At 37.5% G+C, this 20,098-nt stretch overlaps 3 protein-coding genes across 3 annotated transcripts; all 3 read right to left on the minus strand.

The window, feature by feature from the left end:
* Positions 1-163: 163 nt before the first annotated feature.
* On the minus strand, positions 164-3,817 carry LOC108057335 (carbonic anhydrase 1-like). Its single transcript, XM_044394466.1, has 5 exons — positions 3,676-3,817; positions 2,557-2,996; positions 2,265-2,492; positions 2,035-2,196; positions 164-379 (listed from the first exon to the last, which is right to left on the minus strand). Exons 1-5 carry the CDS (start codon positions 3,731-3,733, stop codon positions 164-166), a joined length of 1,104 nt encoding a protein of 367 aa, XP_044250401.1. The 5' UTR covers positions 3,734-3,817.
* A 107-nt stretch (positions 3,818-3,924) lies between these two features.
* On the minus strand, positions 3,925-7,445 carry LOC123003065 (carbonic anhydrase 1-like). Its single transcript, XM_044394463.1, has 5 exons — positions 7,388-7,445; positions 6,145-6,584; positions 5,858-6,085; positions 5,662-5,789; positions 3,925-4,021 (listed from the first exon to the last, which is right to left on the minus strand). The coding sequence occupies exons 1-5, from the start codon at positions 7,443-7,445 to the stop codon at positions 3,925-3,927; spliced, it is 951 nt and encodes a 316-aa protein (XP_044250398.1).
* A 943-nt stretch (positions 7,446-8,388) lies between these two features.
* On the minus strand, positions 8,389-11,600 carry LOC108057439 (carbonic anhydrase 1-like). The gene is made up of 4 exons (XM_017141698.3): positions 11,316-11,600; positions 9,451-9,923; positions 9,160-9,387; positions 8,389-9,092 (listed from the first exon to the last, which is right to left on the minus strand). Exons 1-4 carry the CDS (start codon positions 11,371-11,373, stop codon positions 8,844-8,846), a joined length of 1,008 nt encoding a protein of 335 aa, XP_016997187.2. The 5' UTR covers positions 11,374-11,600; the 3' UTR covers positions 8,389-8,843.
* Between the last annotated feature and the right edge of the window lie 8,498 nt (positions 11,601-20,098).

The following is a 20,098-nucleotide window of genomic DNA, read 5'->3' on the forward strand; positions in this document are numbered from 1 at the left end:
AGCGATCATCCGAACGCCTAAAAGTAGCAACAACGCCCCGCAATCTGGGTACACAGTCATCAAGCTGAAGCTTAATGTGCCATCAAGGGGGGGATTGCCTAAAGAAAAGTTATCAGTCGTCTACATGACGTCGATGCGATGCGATCCCATCCGATCCGGACACTCACACGCCGCAAGTGCGAACTACAAGTTGAGATTTCACACTGCCCACGAAGGGGCGGACTGATCGCTGGGACCTGGAACCTATACTTAGAAGTGAATGATGATCTATATAGAACTGGGCCGGAGGGGCTTGTTCCAAGTTTCCCGAGGCGCAGTATCGCCGTTCGTCACCATCAGAGGTCAGTTTGTAACGATCGTTGTCAATAAACCTTATCACCTATTAGGGGAGCGTTTCGCACAGAGTAGGAATATTGGGGAAGCTGGGGCGGCAATGGAAAAGTTTCATAATATTTCTATCTCACGACGGGGCTGGTGTCATCAATTAAGTCAGAACGTGCCGGCGATTGCAATCGCAATAAATATTATTTATAGTATGGCTATATTCTATTTTTGATTTGTATCTAGATATGATATGATATGATATTTTATATTCTAATTTCCCGCAGTCTTACTTCCAAGTTTGCCATGACTTCCAGTCTACTTGGTATATCAGGCAGATCCAGATCACATTAATAAACAACCATGATAAGCTCATTAAAAAGCCACAAATTATTCTATAATTAGGCAGGGGATCATACACAAAGTTCGAGGGGTCACAAGGACAAGGCTATTAAGCGAGGAGTCGAGCCAAATGACAAACAACAATGATCAATCCGTTTTCCAAACTACAGAGTCCTCTGCCTATAGCATCCTGGGCTAAAGAATCATCCCCTGTTTATGATTGCAGTTTGTTTTAGGATGGCCCCACAGTTCTTACTACGGCCTCAAGTAATTATCAATAAATCACGACGACTTTCGCCAGACGAACTCTTCGACTTGAATTCAAAAGTTGATATTTTGCTGATAGATTTGTGCACATGCTTGCAATAATTCATTCGGCTTCATCTGACAGTCGGGGTCGTTGGGTCATCAGCCGGCACAAGACTCCCAGCCGAATGTGATTACTATAATGCGTCAAATAAATCAAATTTACAAGCAATATTGCAAATGTCGGGATTTAGGTATAGAAATCTGTAGAAATATTATGTAATTTAATCTTAAAAATATCCAAAACCAAGAATTAAATACTTACATTAAGGGTGAAATATATTTCTATGGCTTGCCGAAAAGTATACTTCATTTAACTTGTTTCCCACAAGTTATGCGAAAGTTTATTTATCGCTGTGTGCATTTACACAATGTCATGAATTATAAATTTAAACAGCTACCAGCTAAATTTAAGAAACTCGGAAAATCAATAAATTTAACAATTACCCGGCAAGTGCTTTTAATGCTAAAGAAATAACTTTTAACTTAATTAAATGGTTACAATAATCTATTGTATGAAAACAAAACTAAAACTCGTCAAAGCTTTTGGGTTTTTATGAGAATGTTTAATCTACATTAATTAATTTTTTTTTAAAAACTTACTTATGCTTTATTAATCTCTTAGTAATTCCACAACACACACAAAATATAATTGCAGACAAAAACATATCATTACAGATACACGATTAACTACATGCCAAGCATTTAAAATTGCCAAGTGAGTTCCCATCGCACTCACAACTGAATGCGATTCGGTGGACAATCTCAGTACGAGGTGCTGCATAATTGATGAGTAAGGGTTTCGTGCCAGCGTTTGGTTGCCGTAGTTAAATGGGTGTCCTGCCGGTAGGACTGGTGTTTAAAAAAAACAAACAGAGACGGCGAACAAGAGCGGAAAATGTAAATTAGAGCGTTTAATTGGACGCCTAAGCGCATGCTAGGCATTTAACGATTTATCCCTAGTTTCCTCGCCGCTGAACTCTAATTAAAGCCACTGAAAAAAGAGGTCCTTAACAGCGTTATGAGGACAAATGTAGGGAGAAAGGCTCCCTGCAAATGGGGCACCCACAAGTAAGCCGCGTTTTCCCGATTAACAAACGGTACGCTATATCCTTCTTTCGAAACTTCTGTGTTTTTGTACAAGGTGCGACCGTTGAATGTCTGAATGGGTTGCAAAATTTTTTTCAGATGATCATCGTTGGCTGTCAGCAAGCGGAAAGAGTTTAGCTGGGGGACCAGAAAATATTAAATGAATTAATACTGAATTTAAATTAATTATATAATAAAATATTTACCTGCTTTTCCGTAATATAAATGCTATATATGAAATATATCCAGGTAACCTCCTCACCACAAGGTGGAATGGCTAGAGAACCTCTGAAGCTAATGTAAATTTCCTCATGGTTTGAAATGTATTCTGACAGAGGAAGTGGGTTGGTCATGTTCGCGGTTTTGCCTTTCCGATCAATCTGGGCGAACAAGTTCGTTAAGCCCTCATAACCCCGATCTGAAACGGAGCCAATCTACAAAAAACATATACATACGAGTATATACAATTTTAGATCCAACAATTTAAAAATCTCTCACCTGAAAGAGGAAGGCCATAACGGCAATGCCATTATCCTTGTCTAAAGCGCTAGCAAAGTCACGATATTCCAGATTCCGAAGTACCACATGGAGCTCAAATGGAGAAGCTTGGCTATAGAACAGATCATCACTGCCTATAGTATTGTTGTCGCCCCAGTAAAAGTGGAACTGCTCGAACTGGTAGCCCAAAGGAGCTTCCTCCGCCAAAGGACCTCCCCTCACAGTTGGCACTTTGTCCTTATCGAAAGTCATCTTCACCAGCACAGTGTGTCCATTATTCGACACTTGAAGAGTGCGAGGTGTGGTATTGAAATTAAGTAACTCCAGCTTGGGAAATTCTTTATCCACGGCATTGATTAAGTCGCTACTTGTGGGACTCTGGTGCTTCCCGCTGCAACTAGCATAATCGTTTAAAAGATCTTGGCCCCAGACCACCGAAGCTAAAATTTTAAATTAAGTACATACATATGTTATTTTCGATTTATTTCAGATTTCTGTAAAAATAAAATATTAATCAAATACAATATTTAAGCATGCTAACATAATAGGATTATGATCGGAATTTCATTAACAACTTTAAAATTAGTTATTGATCTTTTGCAATATCACATCTAATATATTTTGTACCTTTTCTTTCAGGAAAACAAACAGAGACAGTTAATCGAGCTCCTTAAGGTGCTAATTGAAATATAATGTTTGTGACTTTTCGTGACATCGAGTGGGTGTTTATTCAGTGATACCTGTTTAATCAAGCTATCTATTAGTTTTGCACATTTTATTAATGCAGTGTCGTCATTGGGAATCAGTTCAGCCAGTTTAAACATCAAGACACCTTTGATAGCTCAATTAGATATTATTAGAACGCTTAGGCTTATTTCAGTTTGGTGCATTTCTTTGAAGTATTTTCAGTTCTATGTAACGGTATTACCAAATGCTTTTGGGCTACCAAAAATTTGATCAAAATTATCTGTCATTAACAAGTTGATTAATTTTTGCCAAATTTAAGTTAATTACCGTATAATTAATATCAGCGTGTACACCGTTATTAAATAAAGCTTAACCTAATAAGATAAAGGAACAAGAAAGGAAGTTAACTTCTGCCAAAGCCGAATAGCTCACCACAAATCAAAATCGGGGCAATGACAATTGCAGTCGGGGTGTTGCGACACCTCCTCATGGTTTCACTTTGCCTCGGAGTCACTTTCGCGGAACACTTGCCTTATCTGGCTATCGGGGCACTGTCACCAGTTACCAGTCGCGACTAGTTGACGAACTATAACTATTTGAGGCAAGGAATAATCACCGCGGATTTCGCAGGTATTCCGAAAGTTTACTGCGGCTAGGACCTCGACGACACTGCAACTTATATCACCCAGTGAATGCTTCTGTCCCTTTGCTGGTAATCGAGTTGGTGCCCAGGGAAGCGATCTGCCCGATCCGTGCCATACTCAGGCTAATTGCTTTGCTGCAGGGGCACATTAAATGGCATTATTGTTGCATGCTAATCGCATTGTGCAGCTTGTTTGCTTTTCAATGCGTTTCGATTTCCCCTGACACCCAATAATTCTCATTTTGTTAGAACTGACAAACAGATTAAAACAATGCCATTTTAATAATTATATCACTGGAAATAATTAGGCGAGCCCTTCAGTACTAAACTTTTTTATGATTTTCAGCTTTTGGGATGGCAAATTAAGTCTTAAGTTTCACGTCCTTATAAATTAGACATCTGCATGAATAACAAAAAATACATATTCGAATTGACAATGTTCGAAATGAGTTGAATGAGTTGGAATGTGTAGGAAAACTGGCTTGAATAAATAAGTGTACTGACGTAAAACTCAGTCGAACCAGAAATGGTGATGGAAAACGAATCGAGTAAATGAGTACACGAACAACTCAGACGAATTTATTCGAATCCATTCGAGTTCTTACATGACGTCATAAGGGCAAAATGGAAAATTAAATTTGTTTTGAAATACTTACATAAATATTTGGCTTTTTGTCTTTTTTTAAAATTACAAATCTACCTTTAGTTTTAGCTCGCCACTGAATCCAACCATGCCATTTTCATATTTAAATCCTAAGAATTCGCGGACCAAGGAGGAGAAGTATAAAATAGTGTAGTGAAGAGGCAGAAAGGAATGGTCTTCCTTCTACCGCAAATCCTAAGAATTCGCGGACCAAGGAGGAGAAGTACAAAATAGTGTAGTGAAGAGGCAGAATGGAATGGTCTTCCTTGGACCGCAACTTCTTAAGAATTTATCTAACAAACTCCAGGATGACAATACTAAGAAGTCGCGGTCCAAGGAAGACCATTCCTTTCTTTATCTGTGGCGATAGAGGCAAATTTTTTGGTTCTGGGATATGTTCATAAAACTAATTGTTTTTCCATATTTTTTTTAATTCTCGTGGATTTTTGCATGTGTTTTGAGTTTAAACTAAGGGGAGCTTGGTAATTTCGAAAATAAGAAATCACAAAAATACTTATTTATAGACATACATATATGTATATCAAAACAAATTTAATTTTCTATTTTGCCCTTATGACGTCATATAAGAAAATCGAATGGATTCGAATAACTCGAATGATTTCAGCCTATTCAAATATGACATTCTGTTTTTCGTTATCACTCGTTTAACTCTAGGCCTTTTCTGTCATACTCTATACGGACCAAGATGCAATCCATTCTAGTCATAGTGTGCTGAGCATTTACTCAACTCTATTCTATTCGAATGGAATCATTTCAAAGCCTGTTTGATTCCAGTCATACAGATTCTGTATCAATTTCCTTTGGGGATCCCAAAAATCTGAATTTTTCTTGAAAATTAAAAATATAACTCTTTATCAAAAATGTTTCTGTTGTTCTTTTTATCAAAATTTTTTCATCTGGAGAGCTCACAAATATTTTATAGTAACTTACTTTTAAAATCTCTTCAGTCAAAATAATTTAGAGCTCAAAGCACGAATCCTCGTCGCAGAGCTCAAATTAAAAACCACTGAAAAAAGAGGTCCTTAACAGCGGTACGAGGACAAAATAAGGGAGAAAGGCTCCCTGCAAATGGGGCACCCACAAGTAAGCCGCGTTTGCCCGATTAACAAACGGTACGCTATATTTTCCTTCCGGATCTTCTTTGTTTTTGTACAAGGTGCGACCGTCGAATGTCTGGCTGGGGTGCAAATTTTTCTTCAGATGATCATCGTTTGCTGTCAGCAGGCGAAAAGACTTTAGCTAGGGGATACAAAATTAATTAATTAATTAATATTGAACTAAAATTAATATTATAATAAATTATTAACCTGCTTTTCCGTAATATAAATGGTATATATGAAATATATCCAGGTAACCTCCTCACCACAAGGTGGAATGGCTAAAGAATCTCTGAAGCTAAAGTAAATTTCCAAATGCTTTGAAATGTATTCTGCCAGAGGAAGTGGGTTGGTCATGTTCGCGGTTTTGCCTTTCCGATCAATCTGGGCGAACAAGTCCGTGAAGCCCTCATAACCACCAGTTGAAACGAAGCCAATCTTCAACAAAATATATACATATATGAAATTTTAGATCCAACATTTTAAAAATCTCTCACCTGAAAGAAGAAGGCCATAACGGCAATGCCGTGATCTTTATCTAGAGCGCTAGCAAAGTCAGGATATTTTAGATTCCGAAGTACCACATGGAGCTCGAATGGAGAAGCTTGGGTATAGATCACATCATCACTGACTATAGTATCGTTGTCGCCCCAGTGAAAGTGGAACTGCTCGAACTGGTAGCCCAAAGGAGCTTCCTCCGCCAAAGGACCTCCCCTCACAGTTGGCACTTTGTCCTCGTCGAAACTCATTTTTACCAGCACCGTGTGTCCATTATTCGACATTTGCAAAGCCTTGGGCGTGGTGTTGAAATTAAATAACTCCAGCTTGGGAAAGTCCTTTTCCACGGCATAGATCATGTCGGTAGCAGTGGGACTCTGGTGTTTCCCGCTGCAACTAGCATAATCGTTTACAAAATCCTGGGCCAAGACCCCCGAAGCTAAAATTATAAAATGCGTATGTTACTTTCGATTTTATTCTAATTTCGGGGAAACTCTATTAGGTAGGATTAGGACTAGGTACTTATAAAAGGGGTTTCATTAACAACTTCAAAATTAAGTATTGATCTTTTGCGATATCAAATCTGATATGCTTTTTACCTTTTCTTTCAGAAAAACAAACAGAGACAGTTAATCGAACTCTTTAAGGTGCTAATTGAAAGATAATGCTGGTGACATTTCATGACATCGAGTGGGTGTTTATTTAGTTATATCTGTTTAATCAAGCTATCTACTATTTTTGGTCATAGCGAAAGCTATAAATATGCGATATGTGTGTCCTACCAATTTTACACATTTCATTAATGTGGTGCTGTCGTCATTGCGAATCAGTTCAAGCATCAAGACACCCTTAATTGCTCAATCGGGTTTTATTGGAACTATTCTCAGTTCTCAGTTACGACATTATCACATGATCTCAAAAAAAATCTATTAAAATTTTTTCTCATTAACAAGTTGATTAATTTATGTTAACTTATATCAGCGAGTAGCACGTTTACTAGATTTTTAACAATTTAGTTTACACCGTTATTAAATAAAGCCTAACCTAATAAGATAAAGGAAAAAGGACAAAAATGTGATTGGAGAGAACATCATCGTTATGTATTTTTGTATCATACTACGGGCAGTTTTTAAAATATTTGCTGCAATTCGTTATAAAACCACTTTGCCGGCAAGAGATGATAGCATATAGGGCTCGTATCTTGGCTAAAGGCAAGACATCTTTGTGTTGCTATATGCTCACCGCATATCAAGATCGGGGCAATGACAATTGCAACCGAGGTGTTGGGACATCTCCTCATGATTTCACTTTGCTTCGGAGTCACTTTCCCGGAACACTTTCCTTATTTGGCTATCGGGGCGCTGTTACCAGTCGCGACTAATTTACGAACGTTAACTATTTGAGGCAAGGCACAAATACCACAGATTTCGTAGGTATTCCGATAGTCTACAGTTCCACTGTCCTATTTGCCGTGCTCGCCCGGGAACTGCGGTTAGGACCTCGACGACACTGCAACTTATATCACCCAGTGAATGCTTCTGTCCCTTTGCTGGTAATCGAGTTGGTTCCCAGGAGAGGCAAATTTTCTATCCACTCGAGTGCTGAAGAAGTGATCTGCCCGATCTGTAAGCTACTTAATGTGATTGCTTTGTTGTTTATCTTTGCATCACATGTCGCAGCCACAAATCGAAGTGAAATGTTAATGCACAGGGCACATTAAATGACATTATTGTTGCATGTTAATCGTATTGTGCAGCTTGTTTGCTTTTCACTGCGTTTCCATTTCCCCTGATACCTAATAATTCTCATTTTTTTTAAAACTGACAAGCAGATTAAAACAATTCCATTTCATTAATTATGTCACTGAAAATCATTGAGCGAGCCATTCAGTTTTAAACTCTTTTAAAATTTTCAGCTTTTGGGATGACTTTGGGGATCCAATAAATCTGAATTTTTCTTAGACATTAAAACCATTATATAACTCTTTATCAAAAATGTTTTTGTTGCCCTTTTTATCAAGATTTTCCCTTTGGGAGGTCTTACACCTATTTTTTTTATAGTTATTTTCTTTCAAAATAACTTAGAGCTCAAAGCACGAATCCACCCAATAATATTATCCCCCAATAATATTTCCAAAATAAATACCTACATTAACAAGTTTTTTATTACTACCCACTAATAAACCGACCCATGCTAAATTGCCCTTTAATAAGTCGTTAGTTATTCAGCAACACAAGCAAAAATAATTTAAAAGATACATTTAATTACATAAAAATGTTTACAAGTCTTAAATCTAAGGTACACGAATAATGCTTGTGCCAAGCATTTAAAATCACAATGTGCATTGCCAAGTGGGTTTCGGTTTCCCCCGCACTGACAACAGGCCTCTTTGGACGGATGCGATGCGGCGGACAATTTCAGTGCGAGGTGCTGCATAATTGATGAGTAAGGGTATCGTGACAGCCGAAGCTACGCCCATTCGGGTTTAATAATTTCGCCGTCCGCCCAGCCTTAGTTATATGGATGTCCTGCCGGCAGGATAGTCCGTGCTGGGGAAATTACCAGGACTCGTGTTTGAAAAACAAACAGCGAGGGCGAACAAGAACGGAAAATGTAAATTACGGCGCTTAATTGGACGCCTAAGCGCATGCTAGGCATTTAACGATTTAACCTTCGATTCCCCGCCGCAGAGCTCAAATTAAAAACCACTGAAAAAAGAGGTCCTCAACAGGGCCACGAGGACAAAAACGGGGAGCAGGACTGCCATCGATTGGGGCCTCCACTTTCCAGCCGCGTTTTCCGCATCAGTAAACGGAATCGATCCCAAATTGTGCAACGGCACCTCTATATAGTTCTTGTACAGGGTACGATCGTTTAGTGGCTGGATGGGTCGGAAATTGTTCTTCAGATGATCATCGTTGGCGGTCAGCAGGCGGAAGGCATTTAGCTGGGGATAAGCAAATAAATATTAGTTTGTCTTGTATTTAAATAAAATATTTTAGCAAAATATTTACCTGCTTCTCCGTAATGTCAATGGGGACTGTAAAATCGATCCAGGTAACCTCCTCACTGCAAGGTGGAGTGGTTAGAGAACCCGTGTAGCTGAAGTAGCTTTCCAAATGCTTCGAAATATATTCTCCCAGGGGAAGCGGGTTGGTCATGTTGACGGTTTTGCCTTTGCGATCAATCTCGGCTAGCAAATTCGTGAAGCCCTCATAGCCCCCAGTTGTATTGACGCCAACCTAAAAATTGGGCATATACCAAATTAAAACGGACTGTTTTCAGGAGTCAGAAAAAATTCTCACCTGAAAAAAGAAGGCCATCACTGCGATGCCGTGATCCTTATCCAGAGCGCTAGCAAAGTCGGGATATTCCAGATTGCGAAGTACCACATGCAGTTCGGCGGGATAGGCACGGTTATTGATCAGATCCTCGCTGCCTATCGTATCGTTCTCGCCCCAGTGAAAGTGGAACTGCTCGAACTGGTAGCCCAAAGGAGTTTTCTCCGCCAAAGGACCTCCCCTCACAGTTGGCACCTTGTCCTCGTCGAAACTCATCTTCACCAGCACCGTGTGTCCATTGTTCGACATCTGAAAAGCCTCGGGCACCACTTTGAAGTTAAAGAACTCCAGACTGGGAAACCTCTTCTCTACGGCATTAACCAAGTCGATGTTTATGGGACTCTGGTGCTTCCCACTGCAACGGGCATAGTCCTCGCCCCAGTGCTCAGGACCATGACTTCCTCGATAGCCAAAATCTTGGCCCAAAACCAACGAAGCTAAAATTATAAAATTAGTATATTGTATTAGATTTATTTGAAATGGAATCGACATTACATATATGTCTACTTGTTGACTTGTTTCTCAAAGGAAAACCAACAGAGACGATTAATCGAACTGTTTAAGGTGCTAATTGAAAGATAGTATTGGTGACATTTCGTGACATCGAGTGGGTGTGTAATCAGTGATACCTGTTTTATCAAGCTATCTCCTATTTTTGGTCGCAGCGAAAGCTATAAATATGCATTGTGTGTGTCCTATTAATTTTGCACATTCTATTAATGCAGTGCCTGTCGTCATTGGGAATCAGTTCAGCCAGTTCAAACATCGAGACACCCTTAATTGCTCAATCAATTAGCATTAATCGGGGAACAATTAACTGTGTAAAGTTTATTTCAGTTTGCGGGGAATTTCTATGAACTTGTATATTTCACCCATAGAAAAGGGCGAAGCTCTCAGTTGTAAATACGATCTGTAATATTTTCACTTTGCATACAAAAGGCGACATTAACGCCCAATTTGTGGGCCACAAAATTATCTCTCATTAACAAGTTGCCTAATTTATGGCAATTTTAAGTTAATAATGGACTAATTTCTATTAGCGGCATGTTTAGTATATTGTTCGCAAATTAGCTCTCACCGTTATTAAATAAAGTTAGTCTTAATAGGATAATTGAAAAGCACTGCTTAAACAATCTTCTTTAGAAAAAATTCCCTTTTAATTCGGGGTGATTTTTTTACGACAGGTATCATGTGGCTTGGTCATGTCTGGTTCTGATGATCAACATGGACAATGCTGACGAATAATCAAGAAAACCCGAATGGCAGGTAGAAGGTCGAAGATCAATCACGTGACCGACTCGTAAGTGGCTATAAATAAATTAAAAGTTCTATCGCAGAAGTGTCTAAAAAGTATAATCATAACAACTTCAAACTGTGATTTCATTTATTTACAACCAAGATAATCGGGGAGTTTTCCAGAACATAACATTATTAACATAAGATTAATAATTTATTTGCCTATTTTGTATCTAGTTTATTCATTTTTATCTCCACTTAAAGATTTTAAAAACAAAATGTTAAGAATAGTTTTAGGTTTTAGTTTTTCTTCAACCGACTTCGATACCAACGGGTTTATCCAATTGTTTTGCACTAAAGGAAAGAAATAAAAATTTCAAAACAAATCAAAAAATTTGATTGAATTTTTTTTCTGTGCATTACAATCCTACAATTGTTTAAATATTTGCATCACTTAGTTATAAAAAAACTTTGCCGGTAATCGCATAGCATATGTATATGGCTTGATTGCACGCCTCATATCTTGATTAACGCACTTTAGTCAAACGATTCCTTATTATCAAGTGACACCTTTGTTTTGCTATATAGCTCACCACAAATCAAGATCGGGGCAATGACAATTGCAGTCGGGGTGTTGCGACACCTCCTCATGGTTTCACTTTGCCTCGGAGTCACTTTCGCGGAACTCTTGCCTTATCTGGCTATCGGGGCACTGTCACCAGTTACCAGTCGCGACTAATTTACGAACTATAACTATTCGAGGCACTGCACAAATCCAGCGGCTTTCGTAGGTATTCCGACTCACTGCTGTCCCTCTGTCTTATTTTCCGTGCTCGCCCGCCGAACGCGGTCACACAACTGCGGTTAGGGCCTCGACGACACCGCAACTTATATCGCCTCATCGGAGGTTTGTGTCTGCCGCCGATTGCTTCTGTTGTGTTTCGGTGCCAATTGAGTTGGAGCCCAGGGGACGGAACTTTCCTATACACTCGAGTGGTGAAGAAGAGACCAATTCGAGGCCCAAGCCAACAAATGCCAGTCACAGCCGATGGAAGTCTATTAGCATTCTTACACTGCATTATATTTTTAGAAAACTTAAAAAATGCCCTAAAAAATTCTATAAATTTCTAAAAAATATATTTTACTATTTAGCATACAAGACACATTTATATAAATCGATATAAAGATGTTACAAAAATATATTGCTTTATTTGCAATATTTACAATACCAACATCACAGTGTAACAATACTGCTAAAGGTTAACCATCCGGATGACTTTGTGGCCCTAACCTTGCCATTGAGTCGCGGTATTTGGGTTGCTTGGCATACTCATAAAACTATTCCACTCAAATTAATTCTATAAACTTCAACGGTACAGTTTTTTAGTGTTTCTTTTTTACACCAAGCTCTCAAAATAAAGTACAGACCTTAAAATGAGTGTTTATTATGCTTGTCTTTTAATAAAAACTGTTAATTTAACAGAATGGGAATTAAGAGGTACTAAAGTGCTTCACTTGAACTATAAAGTTTACTAGCCTCATAAATTACGTGAAAAAGATTACAATTTTTGCACTATTTTACCCATTTTGTAGTTCTTTCTGTAGTTCTTCTAAAATTATTTATTAACTTAAACTTTAATAATTTACAAGCTTTAAAGCGCAAATGTCTTAGCATTTGTTTTTTGAAAAACATAAACTAAATGATTTTAGAATTGTTTCTACTATAACAGCCATAGGTGTGCTTCTACACTATCACTCGAAGCTTTTGAAGTTTTCCGTTAGTTTAGTTCCACCTTGTAGGGGTATGATATATGTCCCTATTAATGAAATACCACACAGTAGAATATATGTTTACACAAAATAGTTTATAGTTTTATTATTAGTTTATTTCACAAGTTTTATCTGGTCAGGATCACTGCTGGCATTCAACTAACTTCGCTCTCAGCTCACGACTCGAACCAACCCCCGACTCTCTGAGAGAGTGAGTGTGGTGAGATCGCAAGAGAGAGAGTAAGCTCTACAACAACAACAACGTACTCTAAGAATATTCAGGAATGTTCTAGAAGGAATACAATAACTTATACATACATACATACTACTACGTAGCCATCCTGCTACAATTCGGCCGTCCTGACATTTCAAGATCCCCTGATCTTGGTTTAATTTACAATTGATTTCATCTAAAATTATCTTACATACTATCAGTCTTTAGATTTACCATTCTTTGGATATATTTACAGCTATTTTCGTTTACCAATCCAATGCTTAATATTTTGACTACTCCAGACTCCTTGATAAGGGCAACGCGACAATTGAAAACCTTCCACATCTTTTATTACATACCTATCATTTCTCAAAACTTTATCTATAACATAAGGACCCTTGTGTTTGGGTATTAGCTTCCTTGCGACTCCTACTGCATTATCGAAATTTTTCACCATAATATAATCTCCAACTTTGTACTCTAAACTATCCTTCCTTTTTTCATTGTATCTTCTTTCGTTGTCATTTTGTAATTTGATTTGCGATTCCACTCCATTTTTCCTAATTTTGTCTAAATCTCTAACATCACTAACATTATCTAATTCTTCTAACTTTTGCCTCAATTCATCAATAACTTTTCCTTTCTGTTCGATTCCAAACAACATTTTACTCGGCATTTGTGCAATGCTTCTTTGCTTTGTATTGTTCAATGAAAATTCAACGTCCTCAACAACTGTATCCCAATGCAGTCCTTTTTCCGGATCTGCTAATTTAGCTATCATTGGCCCAATTATTCTATTAATTCTTTCCACCTGCCCATTTGCCTGAGGTGACCCAGTCGCAATTTTTACGTGCTTAATATTATATTCTTCGACAAATCTTCCAAACTCTTCCGATGTAAAACAGCTTCCTCTGTCCGAAACGATACATGTTGGCCTGCTGTACGACCTAAAATAATCTTTCATTGCTATAATAACTTCTTTTGTGTTCGTCGTCTTTGTTGCATATAGCCTAACGTATTTAGTAAAACCGTCTATCACCACAAACAAATGTTTCTTTGATCTTCCATTATCAACCGGTCCGTAATGATCGATATGTATAATTTCGAATGGCACATTTCCTTTTGGTATGCTGTGCAACATTCCTTCCCCTTTTCCTGACTTTGGCGAATATGCCACACATCTCAAACAATTATCAATATGTCTAACAACTTTTTCTTTCATATTCGGAAACCAATACGTCCTAACAATAGCATCCATAACCTTGTCTCGTCCTAAATGACCTAATTCATTGTGATATTTGTATAATATCTTGTCCTCCATTTCTCCTGGCACACAGAATAACAATTTCCCATCATTTGATTTTCTATAAATAACTCCATTTCTCATCTCAAACATTTTATCTTCCTCTTTTTCTAACTTTTTCCTAACATCTTTCAACTTTTCATCTTTCGCTTGACAAATAATTAAATTGTCTTCAAAACTATTCGTTTCTACTACCAGTATATTCGTATTCCTACTTAACGCGTCTACGTGTTGCATAAGTTTTCCCGATTTATGAACTAACTCAAAGTCATACTCAAGCAATTCTAATGCCCATCGTGCAATTCGAGGGTTTAACTCAATCCTATTTAATGTTAACGTCAGTGAGTTACAATCAGTAACTATTCTAAATCGTCTACCCTGCACATAAATTCTAAATCTTCGTAGAGCATAAATTATTGCTAACGTTTCAAGTTCAAAACTGTGATATTTTGCCTCGTCTTTTGTTGTGGCCTTTGAAAAATAAAAAATAGGGTGCAACTTTTTATCCTCTTTCCTTTGTAGTAAGACCGCTCCAAAACCTTGTGCGCTTGCATCTGTATGCAATTCTATCTCGTCTTTATAATAATATAATCCTAACACTGGCGCTTTAACTAACATTTTCTTAAGCATCTCAAAACATTGTAGTTCCCTTTCTTCAAATGCAAACTCTTTATCTTTCTTTAACAGGTCATATAATGGTTTTGCGATCATCGAAAAATTCTTAATGAATCTCCTAAAATACGAACATAAACCTAAAAAGCTTCTAACACCATGTACTTTATCTGGAACAGGGAAATCTCTAACAGCTTCTATTCCTTTATCATTAGCTTGTATTCCCTTGCTGGTTACTAAAAAACCTAAATATTGTACACTTGCTTGTAAAAACTCACATTTGTCCATTCTCAATTCTAGTTTGTTTCTTGCTAAACGATCAAAAACTTCCCTAAGAACATTTAAATGTTCCTGTATCTCTTTACTGGCGATCATAATGTCGTCCATATATATTACTACCTTGCCATCCCTAATCATGTCCGCAAAAATTGTATTAATAAATCTCTGAAACACCGCAGGAGCGTTTTTAAGCCCCATTGGCATCCGCATAAATTCAAATTGTCCTAATGGCGTCATAAATGAAGTATATTTTATTGAGTCCTTATCCACAAATACATGAAAGTAGCCATGTTTTAAATCTAATTTCGAAAATATTGTTTTATTTACTAAAGTGTCTAACAAATCGTCAATTAAAGGTAAAGGATAGTTATCTTTAACCATTGTCTTATTAAGTTTTCGATAATCCACACATAGTCGTAAGTCGCCTGTTTTCTTTTTTACTAACACTATTGGAGATGCGTACTCCGATTGACTTGGTCTTATAATTCCCTCGTTTAAGTATTCATCTAATATAACCTGTAACTTTTCTTTTTCTGTATAAGCTAAACGTCTGGGCGAACAACTAAAAGGTTTAGAATCCTCTAATCTTAATTTTATTTCACATCTAACTTCGGGTTCCTTTGGTCTTTGTTTATTTACATAACAGCTTTCTACCATTTTAATAAAATGACGCCTAACATTATAATTCACTTCATTGCCAATTTTGTAATCTGGACTTTCATCTGTAATATTAATATTAAACAATTCCCTTGCCACTAGATCTATTTCATTGCTATTCCTAACTATTTCTTTATCTGTAACTTTACTAACATTTCTAATCATCTGCCTATTGTCGCTAATTTTATCACTAACATTGCTAACTATCTGGTTTTCATGACTAACAATATCACTAACAATCTGATTTTCTTCTCTAACATTTCTAACAATATCACTAACATTTGGAGGGTTTTCAATGTTCTCAACCGTAACCATTTTCAAAGTGTCGAGGTTTAAATTAATATTACATGCTTCCATAAAATCTCTTCCAAGGACTACGTCATGACTCATAGATTTGTTTGCCACAATAACTAAATGAAAATGAATTTTATTTAAATTCTTCATAACATAACACAATATTTTGCCATAGGTTTCTAAGTAACTCTTATTTAATCCATGATATAAACTTAAAACTGGTAATTTGCAAACATTTTCTGGTACTTTTGATATTTTAATAAATGAAATCGGGCTCCCTGTATCTATGAGACATTCTGTAGTTAACTTGGTATTAATATCATTCATAAAATTGATTTCAACGTATCTTACATAATTATTATTGCCTGTGTTCTTATTTTTGCTCTTCAAACACGTCGCCACAAAATGTCCCATCTCGCCGCACGCATAGCACGATCCTTTCTCCCGTTTTGACTTTCTGCACTCGTTCGCCCAATGCCCTTTGGCATTGCAATTGAAACATCGTGTCTCCTTCTTGTCCTTGAAGTCCAATGATGTCATCGGTTTTCCAACAGATTTCGGTAATCTAACATCGGCAAATGCTCGCTTTATGTGCCCAACATCCACAAAGCTTTGAATGTGCGCCAGATTGCGCAGCCCTTGATTTGTAATACCTTCGATGATGCAGCTCAACATTTCATCTCCATCAATATTAATGCCCTGAGCAAGCATTATCTTGTCGTCAACATAACTCCCGAACGTCTCGCCTGCACTCCATTTGCGATGCTCAAATTTGCGCCTTATCTCCAGCTTTGATGATTTTTCGCCAAACATTGCGATCAGCTCAGCCGTTAATTCCTCCAATGGTAACAAAACACGCCCAGCATTTGCGTGCAACCAAACATTAGCTTTGCCTTTAATTTTGCTAATCATCAACATTTTTATATAATTTCCGGTTATACCGTAGATGCTTGCGATATTATATATCCGAGTGATCCATTTGCGCGCACATGATTCGCCCGCAAACTCACACAACACTTGCGTAGCCATTCTCAAAGAAATGTCTATACTTTGATTAAAATTGTTCTCCATCTTTTCTTTCTCTCCAGCTTGGTTCTGCATGTTCACTTCTGCACAGTTTCGATTTCTGCCTCCACCTTTGTTCTGTTTGCCGTCTCTTTCGTAGCTTCTTTCACCTCTTGTTTCCTCGCCAGCTTCGCTTTCGTTTTCTCCATCTTCGCGTATATATTCCCGAACTTTTTCACCGTCTTCGCCTTTGTCGTTCTTTTCGCCAACTTTGTTCTTGCCTTCTCCATCTTCGCTATTAATTTCGTCGCCTTCTTCTACTTTGTACTCCTCTTTACCGCCGTCTTCGTTGTTACTTTTGCCGCCGTCTTCTTCCTCGAAATTCTCGATGCCGCCGTCTTTGCAGTTACTTCTATCGCCGTCTCGTTCTTGGAATTTCTCTTTGCCTCCGTCTTCTCCTTTACTTCTTTCGCCGTCTCGGTTCTCCTTCATTTCGTTAAACTTATTGCGTTTTTCGCTCGGTAATTTGTTTAAACGTAAAATCAACTCCTGTTTTGAACCAGTCGTTGAACATTTTAATACACTTAACCATATTTTTAATTGTTTTATCGATACTTTGTTCAAATCCATTTTGTTTTATTAAATTGTTTCACTTTCTTAGTTTTTAAACTTGTAGTTTTTAATTTGTTTGGCACGTGATCGGCCCACTTCTGATTTTGTAGGGGTATGATATATGTCCCTATTAATGAAATACCACACAGTAGAATATATGTTTACACAAAATAGTTTATAGTTTTATTATTAGTTTATTTCACAAGTTTTATCTGGTCAGGATCACTGCTGGCATTCAACTAACTTCGCTCTCAGCTCACGACTCGAACCAACCCCCGACTCTCTGAGAGAGTGAGTGTGGTGAGATCGCAAGAGAGAGAGTAAGCTCTACAACAACAACAACGTACTCTAAGAATATTCAGGAATGTTCTAGAAGGAATACAATAACTTATACATACATACATACTACTACGTAGCCATCCTGCTACAACCTTATATCATTATGTCTCTTTGATAGCTTCTATATGCCTTGGAATCTGAGGTAGCAGAGGGTATGCCCGATTCGAGGAGCCAAAGCCCCGATTAATTAATAGCCGAATGACTAATTGCGTGCGTGATGGACTAAAGCGTCGATGTCGATGAGTAACCGCCGAATTGGATGACTACGATGGAACTATATAGATGGTAATCCAAGCCGGGGAAAGACCGAAAGACGAGACTGGAAAGTCAAATTACGATAGCGCTCGAGCGACTGTCGAAAGCCCTCGAAAGAGAGTGAGGACTTGAGATTCGATTCGAGGGGGTTACAAAACCGCGGCCTTTCGATGATCGACAGCCAAACAGTATTGTTTATGCATTTGAGGCCGGTGAAATGCGGGGAATTGAAGGGCTTATTTCTATATATATCTGTGCTATACTTAGGCTGATTGCTTTGTTGTTTATCTTTGCATCACATGTCGCAGCCACAAATCGTAGTGCAATGTGGATGCACAGGGCACATTAAATGGCATTACTATTGCATGCTAATCGCATTGTGCAGCTTGTTTGCATTGCGCTGCGTAACCATTTCCATTTCCCCTGATACCCATAGCTTTTCAATGTCCAGCGAAGGGATCAATATTAAAACTGACAAACAGATTAACACAATGCCATTTTATTAACTTGTTCGCTGGAAATCAATAAGCGAGCCCTCCAGTTTTACAGTGTTTGATGGTTTGATAAACAAAAAAAGTCAATGGTCAACTAGCAAATTGCTAAATCAATAGTTATTTTATTATAATTTAAACTGGAATACTGTATTAATTAAAGGCGCGCGAAGACTTCATCAATTTACCAACACCTTTGGAGTGTTGGAACTATGTAACTAAGTAATTATAATATAAATTTATTTTATAAAGCTGCCCATTTATACGTAATCATCTATGATGTCAGTAGTAATTACTTTCGATCCAAATTAATTTTTTGTATAAACAATTGATTACGCAATAAATAAACACACCACTTATGTGAAAACAATTGCTATTTAATTGAATGTGTTTAATGCCATACAGAATATCAGGTTAACGAATGCATTTCTCTGCTTTGTGAATAGATCAATAAACCAATTAATTAAAACTAGGAAGCAGATTATCGTAAGTTTGTTATTCATCGCTGGGGCTTTGTATTTGTAGGAATTTTTCGGGTATTTTATTTTTTAACCCACTTACCGTCTGACTCATCCCGCGAAGTTCGGCTTTTGACAATGGAAATTTTTCACCGGAGCTGTTAAGCATTTTGCATTGTCGTTCATCTGGGCAAACTGAGGCGTGTATTAAAACGACCTCCGTGATATGTCAAGCGGGAACCTAAATGTCTGGTTCCACGAGCACAAAGTCTACAATCTGGAAAAGTTGCGCAGAGAACACTTACGCTTATGCCCCGCTTTATAATAGACTCTTTTTGTATTCTTATTTTTTGTACAAGTCACTAATTACTCTGCTCGGGTTTTTGAAGACGGGAAAGGGGAAGGGGATGTAAAGCCGTACATAGCGAGACAGGGACAGCATCATAAACAGAGAGAGTAAGTGCTTTTTTTCGTGCTTTGGGCTAAAAAACAGAAAACAAAATATATATACTACCAACCAGCGGCGAATGCGTAAATGTCGTATAATTTAGTGCCACAAAGCAAAACTTTTAATATCTAACCCGGGAAGACGACCTGCAAAGGTTCGGTTGTGTGTTTCGGCTGCACACATAAAAATGAATGCGATATTTTAGGGAATACTTTTTAGAGGGGATCTCATTTCTAAATCGGTAAGGTGGTTCATTAAAAATATTTGCTCACTCTAACATACATTTTTTACGAGCTTACAGGTTAAACTAAGGTTTCATTAATTGTGGATGCTAAAAAATGTAAATGGGATGCCCTTCATAAATTTTAATTTCTTTAAAAATAAACTTATAGAAAAGTTTCAAATATTTCTTATTTCCATATAGGTATGGAGGTGCAATAAAAATATTTCCCCACTCTAACATAGATTTTTTACGAGTTTACAGGTAAAACCTAGCTTTCTTTTAATTTATTTAAAAATAAACTTATGAAAAAGTTAAAAATATGAAAAATGAGGAGCATAAGCCAGACTTTTTCTCTATTAAAATATCACAATGGCAAATAAGTAAACATCCATTAGAGCTGAATATTCTTTTTGTTT

Source organism: Drosophila takahashii, chromosome 3L (assembly GCF_030179915.1).
Source record: "Drosophila takahashii strain IR98-3 E-12201 chromosome 3L, DtakHiC1v2, whole genome shotgun sequence".
Taxonomy (NCBI): domain Eukaryota; kingdom Metazoa; phylum Arthropoda; class Insecta; order Diptera; family Drosophilidae; genus Drosophila; species Drosophila takahashii.

Bases quoted from the DNA above. Each gene is read 5' to 3' on its own strand.
- LOC108057335 (XM_044394466.1), bottom strand. From the start codon at position 3,733: ATGAGGAGGTGTCGCAACACCCCGACTGCAATTGTCATTGCCCCGATT. The intron at 2,997-3,675 runs GTGAGCTATTCG...TTAAAATTTTAG, and splicing joins TGCCCCGATTTTGATTTGTG to CTTCGGTGGTCTGGGGCCAA. The intron at 380-2,034 runs GTGCCCCATTTG...CTCCCCTAATAG, and splicing joins AAAACGCGGCTTACTTGTGG to GTGATAAGGTTTATTGACAA.
- LOC123003065 (XM_044394463.1), bottom strand. From the start codon at position 7,445: ATGAGGAGATGTCCCAACACCTCGGTTGCAATTGTCATTGCCCCGATC. The intron at 6,086-6,144 runs GTGAGAGATTTT...ATTTTGTTGAAG, and splicing joins TTATGGCCTTCTTCTTTCAG to ATTGGCTTCGTTTCAACTGG. The intron at 5,790-5,857 runs GTTAATAATTTA...TGTATCCCCTAG, and splicing joins TTTATATTACGGAAAAGCAG to CTAAAGTCTTTTCGCCTGCT.
- LOC108057439 (XM_017141698.3), bottom strand. From the start codon at position 11,373: ATGAGGAGGTGTCGCAACACCCCGACTGCAATTGTCATTGCCCCGATC. The intron at 9,924-11,315 runs GTGAGCTATATA...TTATAATTTTAG, and splicing joins TGCCCCGATCTTGATTTGTG to CTTCGTTGGTTTTGGGCCAA. The intron at 9,388-9,450 runs GTGAGAATTTTT...CCCAATTTTTAG, and splicing joins TGATGGCCTTCTTTTTTCAG to GTTGGCGTCAATACAACTGG.